A 10,000-nucleotide genomic window follows, 5' to 3' on the forward strand; every position below is an offset into this window, starting at 1 on the left:
AAAGAAAGACTAGAGTCGATAATCACACCAAGGTCTTTTACTGCTGCACATGATGAAACAGAAAGGTCATCCAGAGTTATTATGTAATCAGAAAGCTTACTTCTAGCTGCATGTGGTCCTAGTACAAGTACTTCTGTCTTGTCAGAATTAAGTAAGAGAAAGTTAATAAGCATCCAGTTTCTAATGTCTTTTCCACTACTGCTACTAATAATACTACTATTCCTACCACTCCGACTACTCCAACTACTACTCTTACTACTACTACTATTAATTTTACTCCTTCCACTACTACTAATAATAATAGGAAATGTTCCTTTGTGGCCATTTGGTGTGTATTGTGTTAAATTATGTTAATTAATCTTTAGCTTACACACATAAATAAATAAATAAATAAATACATAAATAAATAAATGAATGAATGAATGAATGAATGAATGAACATGCCCAACAGATGAAGTAGATAAATTGTAATAGTAATTATTTACATATCTATATATTTTGTCTTTTATTTCCTCCTTCTCTTGTTAGCTTTAGTTATATTAAGCACTTAGAATTTCCTTTGTGTATGTAATATGATGTATAAATAAACTTACATTGTCTAATAATTGGATTATTTGATGCAAAGCCAGATGATCAGATTATCTGTGCACATGTAAACACACTGAGTGTAATAAGTTAGGTGTTAATTGAACAGCGTGTAAATGTGGTAGATTTAATAACAGATTTTAGTTTGAAGGTTAAATGTGAAGTCGAAGCTTCTGAGTAAAATATGTCTAATAATAATTTCTGCAATAGGAGCTGTTACACATGGAGGTGATGTACAGCTCTGACACTGTGGGGTGTAAAATCCTCTCCTCCTCCTGACTCGCCTCCTATAAATCACACACACACACACACACACACACACACACAGAGCAGAGTGGAGGGAGCGTCAGTGTGTGAGCGCTCACACAGCCATGCGTCCACACACACAGAGCGAGGCGAGTTCAGACAAGTGAGTGCAGCATGGAGAGGACAGACGTGAACGTGAGTGTGAACATCACCGAGGGACTCGGAGAGCTTCTCTCCACTCTCACCTCACAGCTCATCACCTCGCTGCTGCTTGGAGCGCTCATTCTCTTTGCCATTTTGGGAAACACATGTGTCATCACTGCCATTGCTTTGGAACGATCTCTCCAGAATGTGGCTAATTACTTAATTGGCTCGTTAGCGGTCACGGACCTCATGGTGTCAGTTCTGGTTCTGCCCATGGCTGCTCTCTATCAGGTCCTGGACAAGTGGACTTTGGGTCAGGAGATCTGTGATCTGTTCATTGCTCTGGATGTTTTGTGCTGCACATCTTCCATCCTTCACCTGTGCGCCATTGCGCTGGATCGCTATTGGACCATCACCGACCCGATCGACTATGTGAACAAACGGACCCCAAAACGTGCCGCTGTGTTAATCAGCCTCACATGGATTGTCGGATTCTCCATCTCCATCCCACCGATGTTGGGATGGAGGAAACCAGAAGACCGCTCTGACCCCAATGCATGCTCCATCAGCCAAGATCCAGCATACACCGTGTACTCCACGTTCGGTGCTTTCTACCTTCCGCTTGTCATCATGCTCGTGCTTTATGGACGCATTTTCAGAGCTGCCAGATTTCGCATCCGGAAAAACGTTGGGAAGCGTCGGAGAGTGTCGGCAAGGATCCCGGACCATGATGAAATCACAGTAAGCTTCAGTGCCAACGGAGCCACAAAACCCAAGACAGAGTTCATGGAACTGAGAGCAGAAAACTGTAAACGGCACATCCTGCCGCTCTCTAACACTTCACTGTTCGAGCAAAAGAACGAGAAGAGCGTGGAAACGAAAAGAAAAGCGGCGCTGGCACGGGAACGGAGGGCGGTGAAGACGCTCGGCATCATCATGGGTACGTTCATCCTGTGCTGGCTGCCGTTCTTCACCGTGGCGCTCGTGCTGCCGTTCTGTAAGACGCGATGCTCGATGCCCGACTGGCTCGGAGACGTCATCAACTGGCTCGGCTACTCCAACTCTCTCCTGAACCCCGTCATCTACGCCTACTTCAATAAAGACTTCCAGAACGCATTCAAGAAAATTGTAAAATGCAAATGTCTCAGGCTGTGAGGCTCGAACGCTCGTCTTATTTTCTGCCATTTTGAATTGTTGAAAGGGATTGTGGGTAAGCAGATTTTCATTACGCAAGGTTCAGGTGCAAAAATCCCCAGTGGTAAATTACTGCCTATATGTAAATATGTGAGTGTGTGTGTATGAGTGTGTTTATAACTGAACCTAAATAAACACTGTAGGTGATGACTTGTTCATTTCTTTTCAGTTAGACAAATATAAATATAATTATAAACTCTTGTAGCCTTGGACACCTACAGCATTGTATAACTTTATTTTTATCTCTATACACACTGCACTTGGGTAAAAGATGATATGTGCATTTACAAATATGTTTAAAGAATTTATAATATGCATAAATATCATGATATTCTTCTCCTCTTATTACCTTGCTGCCTTGTTAAAATGTATTTACAAAAAAGTTGATATATATTACAGGAGAAACAAAATCCTGCACCAAACTGTGAATCGAATATCAATTTACATTAAACATTTAATATCAAACCCTAAACAATGCCACAACAGTGGTACAGATTAGTCTCTGTGGTATATTCTTTTCAGAATAATACGAATAATGAAGGATTTGAAACATTTAGCAATTTTGTCTAACACAGGTCAGAAGCCATTTTGAATTCATATCAAATTATAACGGTCACATGACTTGATGTCTTAAAGTCGAACTGAGGACAATGTGATCAAAGTTTTTGTCTGGTAACGAGTCACAAAACATTCTGACATCATCACATCATTAAATTGTTAGTATTTTTAAAATTTTATTTGTTCTGAACTAGAATGAACTTTATTATAAACATTATATGTCACACTCACTGTTCGATAGCGGTGTCCAGGGACGTAATGAAACTCTGTAGAATATTTCGTCTTTGACCCAGGTGTTAATGAACTTGCTGCTTATCCCCTCCACTGTAAATCGCTGTATACTGTTGATATGTTTACTGAATTTAACCGTTAAAATTCTCTGATCTTTAGCACTGTTAAACCATTAACGTTAAAGTTGCTCATGAACTTCACCATAAACACGTATTTCAATAAAGATGTGTAAAAATAGAGATTTGCCAATGATTACAATTTTTTTTATTTATTAAAGAATGATACATCATACTTTTTATCTGTTTATAGTTACATTTAATGTCAGTGAAACAAGTTAGCTCTCGTTGTCACTTACGTTATAGCAGCTATAAACACTCGTTCCCTCACCAGCCTCTCTTTATTCTCTCTCTTGAATGTATTTCAGAAGTATTTTTTGTAGTTTGTAGTGCACTGTAAAAATCCACACTGTTAGATTAATGTGAGTTAAAGGAGTTTTCACGCTTGCTGTTATTCCCGGACTCGAGGCCATTTTCACTGAGAGCGCAGTGTGAGCGCAGTGTGAGTGGGAGTGCAGTGTGAGTGCAGTGTGAGCGCAGTGTGAGCGCAGTGTGAGTGCAGTGAGAGTGTGAGTGCAGTGAGAGTGTGAGTGCAGTGAGAGTGTGAGTGCAGTGTGAGTGTGAGTGCAGTGTGAGCGCAGTGTGAGTGTGAGTGCAGTGTGAGTGAGAGTGCAGTGAGAGTGTGAGTGCAGTGAGAGTGTGAGCGCAGTGTGAGTGTGAGTGCAGTGTGAGTGTGAGTGCAGTGTGAGTGTGAGTGCAGTGTGAGCGCAGTGTGAGTGTGAGTGCAGTGAGAGTGTGAGCGCAGTGTGAGTGCAGTGTGAGTGTGAGTGCAGTGAGAGTGTGAGTGCAGTGTGAGTGTGAGTGCAGTGTGAGCGCAGTGTGAGCGCAGTTTGAGCGCAGTGTGAGCGCAGTGTGAGTGCAGTGTGAGTGCAGTGAGAGTGTGAGCGCAGTGAGATGGGATGCAGTGGGATGTGAGTGCAGTGTGAGTGTGAGCGCAGTGTGAGCGCAGTGTGAGTGTGAGTGCAGTGTGAGCGCAGTGTGAGTGTGAGTGCAGTGTGAGCGCAGTGTGAGTGCAGTGAGAGTGTGAGCGCAGTGTGTGTGAGCGCAGTGTGAGTGCAGTGTGAGTGTGAGCGCAGTGTGAGCGCAGTGTGAGTGTGAGTGCAGTGTGAGCGCAGTGTGAGTGCAGTGAGAGTGTGAGTGCAGTGAGAGTGTGAGCGCAGTGAGAGTGTGAGCGCAGTGAGAGTGTGAGCGCAGTGTGAGTGTGAGCGCAGTGTGAGCGCAGTGTGAGCGCAGTGTGAGCGCAGTGTGAGTGTGAGTGCAGTGTGAGCGCAGTGTGAGCGCAGTGAGAGTGTGAGCGCAGTGAGAGTGTGAGTGCAGTGAGAGTGTGAGTGCATGTTAAACAAATAATAAATGAGAAAAATATGAAATGCAAAATAAATAAAAATGCAAAAAATGTAAAAAAGAATTTAACAATGCACAAAGATACAAATAGCAAAATGCAAAAATGGGGAAAAAAAGTAAACAAACAAATAAATAAATGGTGCAGTGTTTAAGATGCTCAGTGATGAAGACGTGAAGATTTTAGCATCTCATAACTGCCAAAACATTTATAACTCCTTATAAACGTGTGTAATAACAATATTATTAATATTTCTTCACTGCATGGAATGTAGGTTGGGAGTTGCTTTCTGACATGGTGGAGAGAAATATGGGATGGCCGTTGCCAAGGAGACGTGGATGAGGATGGTTACAGGACAACTGCTCACACTGTGACATTATAAACGCTCCCTACATAGGCACCCTCTGGAGCACACAGCATACACTAAACACCAACCCCTCCTCTGAGTGTGTGTGTGTGTGTGTGTGTGTGTGTGTGTGTGTAGGAAAAATCTGTCACATATCACAAATCTCTTTTATAATTATTTATCTTAACAAAGTGTTTAATTATATTGGATATGGATATTTTATCAGGTCTGAAACAATCAAAAACCTTACAATATTATTAATATTATTATCGTTATTATAGTGAATAGTGTGTGTGGATTGGGACACGCCCACAGTGGACTGATGATGATGTGTATGTTCACTATATTACTGCATTGGGCATGTGGTTTTGGATGCGCCCACAGTGGACTTCATGTAGCCTGTTTTAGCTTAGACAGACAGGTGTTGGACCTGCTGGGCTCTATGTCTGCCACACTAGTGCTCATTTGATTATCTGCAGGGTCATCAGCTGAGGACCACAAATCCTTGATGTTTTGCCCCTTAGCCTGGAACATCTCCTGGTGGTGGGGCAGTGAACAGGGACATCTCCCTGCCAACCCCTGCAGCGAACCTTTCTTCAGGTGCTGCTTGCTCCCCACTCTTTCTTCTTCCTCGTCAGCCATAGCTAAAGGCTTGCCTTCTCTGACTCTTCTGAAACATCTGACACCCTATTGCTTTCTGCAGCCATGCTCCTTTCGTCAAAAGATCCTTCTGCTGGCATGTTGTTGACATCCCCATGAAACCCCTGGTTCCCACATCAATTGGGTAGATTCTTGCACTCCATTTGCCCTCACTTGCCCTCTGCCACCAGGCCTAAATATTTTGCCATTTTCCTCTCATGTGCTGCTTCTCCCTCTTCTTCTCATGCCACTGGGAGCTCAACCAGGATCACTGCTTTCACAGCTGTGCCCCACAGCACCATGTCTGGCCACACTGGAGTACTGCAGATTTCTCCTGGGAAGTGCAGCTACTTGGCAAGATCCACCTCCATCCTGCACTTCCCTCCTAGTGTCAGAAGCTTGGGTGTTGACATCCTGCTGATGACATCAGGTACTTCTTTTCTGATAAAATGGATTGCTTGCTTGCTGCTGTTCTTATCGCTTGCCTCGAGCCTCCTCATCTCAACCACCTCCACTAGGTTTCTGAACACCTGTGCCATCCCAGGCTTGCACCCTGACAGAATGTGCTGGAGAATGGCATTGCTGTTTCCGCAGAGGTCACAGACTTGGTTAGTGCCAAGCCACTTATAGAGATTACGGGGGCAGTGCAATGTGTCATATTTTGCGCTGATAAGAAAGCTGAGCCGAGCTTGTGGCCTTTTCTCCTACCTATATCCCTGTGAGATCGATTTCAGGGCAGTTGGACTGCATTCCACTCAAACAGGCCCACAGCTGAGAACCATCTTGGCAGTCCTACTGTATGTGTTGATAAAGGAGTTGGCTCTGGTGTTCATCTTCTCCATGGCTGAAGAGATGACCTCATACAGCTTGATTGGCCACATCACTCTTGCATACAGGGTGAAGTGGTAGCACCACACCTTGTATTTTCCAGGTAGCTGGCTGTAGTTGATCCTTTCCAGGCCATCGTTCAGCTGCCTTAGCCATTTCTTTGTCTGAGAGATTGAATAGGTTGATCTACAATTTGAGGGATGTCTTCACCACTGATCACAAAGGTGAACCTGTCATTCCATTCACCTTTCCACAAGGAAAGCCTCCTTGACTTGCTTGGCTTGACCTTCATCCTTGCCCAGGTATTCAGCCTGTCCAGCCTTCTCAGGTGCCTGGACTGGACAGCAGGGGGCTGTTCTTAGCAAGCAGGTAGCATTGATAGAGCACCTGAGTGGGGGTTGCCTCTGGGAGTCGAACTCCTCCTACCACATATCCAGCTCTAATTAGGACCTCAAAGGCTGTTACAAATAGCATAGAGATGGAGCATTCCATTGCAATTCCCACTTCTAGCTGCTGCCAATCTGTGGTGAACCTCTTGAGAGCAAATCACATGTGCATGTCCTGGAACTATCTGGTGAGCATGGGTTAGATGTTGTCTAGTATGTAGAAAAATTCTAGTGCATAGTTGATGAACTGGCGTAACACTGACCTGTTGCCAAGGCATGTTCCATGCACCCTAGGAAACCTGCTACTCCGACCTTTTGGCAGCTGGTGTCAATTTAGCCATCATCCAATGGGTAGGTGTTTATCCTCTGCCATTATTGAGAAGAAGATTTTCCCTTCAATGTTCAATACCGCTATTCTTCTCTGTTCTTTCGGAATATAGACCTCCACAGCTCTTTACCACTTTGATAGTATATAGTGAATAGGGTGTCTGGTTTGGGACACAGCGGACTCATGATGGTGTTTATGTGCACTATATAGTGAATAGGGCGTGTGTGTGGTTTGTTTATGTGCACTATATAGTGAATAGGGTGTGTGTGTGGTTTGTTTATGTGCACTATATAGTGAATAGGGCGTGTGTGTGGTTTGAGACATGCCCACAGTTTTTCCCCTCCATGTCTATTCAGTATGAAAGTTTATTCTGACATTTTTTTGTCCTATGTGTGCAGATGGAATCTGTCTCACCAGTTTATCACACACACACACACACACTCCGTCCGCTAATCCTGTCCACAATCAGCCTCATCATCGTGCCTGCCACTCTCCGATTACATTAACATTCATTTATTCAGTTCGCCGCTGCTGTCTCATGGCCTTTATTCCTCCTGTCTGTCTCTTGTCTGTCTCACCCCCCAAGGGACACACACTCCTGAGAGCTTCCACTGCTGAAGACACACAATTTTATTCCTGATCTGAAACTCTGACTCCCTGAGGAGAGAGAGACAGAAAGACAGAGAGAGAGAGAGAGAGAGAGAGAGAGAGAGAGAGAGAGAGAGAGAGATTGTTGAACAATATATTGTTGATATCTTGAAGAAGAGAAAACTACTGTTAATGTTTCTGTACACTATACTTTGACTTCTGGTACAAATCTGATCTTTTTTTTCTACAAGAAAAGAACCAACAAACAGCAAGATCTGCACTGACCAAAGCAGCAAAGAAAAGACACAAAGGAAACAAATACAAAGCAAAACAAGTCACCAGAAACAGGACAAGAAAGCAGACAACAAGGAAGACAACATAAGGCAAGATATAAAAATATATAAGAAAGGCAATTAATTAACACACAGTCAAACTGTAGGACAGAAACCTGAAAGACCAAAAGTTCGCTCAGGTTCTGTGGCGCGAGACCATTTAGTGCTTTATAGGTCAATAGTAGTATTTTATAATCAATAAGAAATTTGATTGGGAGCCAATGCAGTGTGGATAAGATAGGGGTGATGTGGTCATATCTTCTGGTTCTAGTAAGGACTCTCACTGCTGCATTCTGGACTAACTGGAGCTTGTTTATGCTCCTACTGGAACATCCAGACAGTAAGGCATTACAATAATCCAACCTAGAGGTAAGAAAAGCATGAACTAGTTTTTCTGCATCATGTAGTGACAATATATTTCTTATTTTAGCAATATTTCTGAGATGAAAGAAAGCGATCCTATATGAGCTTCATTATCTACATGAGCTTCAAATGAAAGACTAGAGCAGTGGGCCTAAAACAGAGCCTTGCAGAACACCAAAATTTACGCGCGCTTAGTATGCATAGAGAAGTCACCATTTACATCTACAAACTGATACCAATCAGTCAACTAAGACCTGAGCCAGGAGAGGGCCGTTTCCTTAACGCCTACAATATTTTCCTATCGATCGAGGAGAATAGCATGATCAATGGTATCAAAAGCTGCACTAAGGTCAAGCAACAAAGCATTCACATACTGCTTGAGGTCAGGATGTAGTGTAGTGGACTACATTATCACAGACTTAAACCCAAACCTCATTAAAACATTCACAGTCAGACTACAAACCCTGCTATCAGACCACTGCCAAACTGTACTGTACCTGAAACCGTCACGGGGAAACACCTCCCCAACACACTCATACCGCAACACCCGAAACCTCAATGAACTGAATCCAAAATTCAAAACCTACAATTAAACATGGATAATAACATTATTAGAAACATGTTAGACTATTTCACATCTACTAACTTCAACAACATTTGCAGCTGTAAAGTAAATTAATCGCATATTTACAACATTGTTAACAATCTCTAACATTAAACCCGAACAAAAAAATTCCAACAGAAAAAAAACAAAAGCCAAACAGGAATGGTTTAAGGAAGTGTGAGATATTATTCTCTCTCTCTCTCTCTCTCTCTCTCTCTCGTTCTCTGTCCTGCTGTCAGACAGACAGATGCCGTTAGAAAGGTGTTTTTTTTCTCGTGTCCCTGCCGAAAGCTCTTTTTTGAGCTCTTTGGGAAAGTGTTCTCTCTGTTCACAAAGCGTTTTTCACAGCTGACTGACGTGATAACTACTCTTCGGCCAGCTCAGGGTTTTTCTTCTCTCTGAAGCCGTCTGAATAAAGAACAAAAGAAATGAGAGTGTTTTAGCTCCAGCTGTTTCCAAACGGCAGGAAATTACAGAGCAGATAACGAAAAGCACAACTTTTACATCTGACCATCAGCTACTCTCAGTCCTGTGTGTGTGTTAGCGTTGTTAAGCATTATATTGTATGCAACACTGTTGTTTTAGTAAATATCTTATTATTCAGATGGTTAAAGAATTAGCATTCATATTTATTTTTTATTTATTAAATTTGTTACATAAAATATTTATTTTGTTGTTTGTTTGTTTGTTTGAGTTGATAAAATGTTTAAAATAATTTCTGTATCAGTAGAAATCATTACGAGACGAATCGACCTGCAGGTCTTCAGCCTGGACCTTCATCATAGATGAGTTTGGACCTTAGGTGAGCTAATCAGCTAGCAATCCACTGCGGTATAAACTTTTAGCTAACTAACTCATGCAAACTATCTTAACCATCACTGAGGTCAAATTATAATACTGTCAATACTGTTAAGGACAATGTACTTTGACAGCGTAACTAAAAGGGAGAGCCAGAAGCTAACACAGACATGAGGGAGTCCTGGGACATAAAGCAGCAGTCACTCCACCATCAACACACCTGAGTGAACGTGTGAGAGTGGGGGGGCGACAGCATCCAAACATCCCATTTCACCACAACACTCTATGCCTGTGAAACCCTCCAGACCTGCCCCTGTACCTAAGAAAACTATTCACTAAAGGCTTGACTAAACAAATATGTTTTCAGCCGAGACT

At 42.7% G+C, this 10,000-nt stretch overlaps 1 protein-coding gene across 1 annotated transcript; it reads left to right on the forward strand.

Annotated features, from left to right (window-relative positions):
* Positions 1-923: 923 nt before the first annotated feature.
* Positions 924-2,999, forward strand: htr1aa (5-hydroxytryptamine (serotonin) receptor 1A a). Its single transcript, XM_034306821.2, has one exon. The coding sequence runs from the start codon at positions 1,006-1,008 to the stop codon at positions 2,128-2,130; it is 1,125 nt and encodes a 374-aa protein (XP_034162712.1). The 5' UTR covers positions 924-1,005; the 3' UTR covers positions 2,131-2,999.
* The last annotated feature ends 7,001 nt before the right edge of the window (positions 3,000-10,000 follow it).

This window comes from Pangasianodon hypophthalmus, chromosome 8 (assembly GCF_027358585.1).
Source record: "Pangasianodon hypophthalmus isolate fPanHyp1 chromosome 8, fPanHyp1.pri, whole genome shotgun sequence".
Lineage (NCBI taxonomy): Eukaryota > Metazoa > Chordata > Actinopteri > Siluriformes > Pangasiidae > Pangasianodon > Pangasianodon hypophthalmus.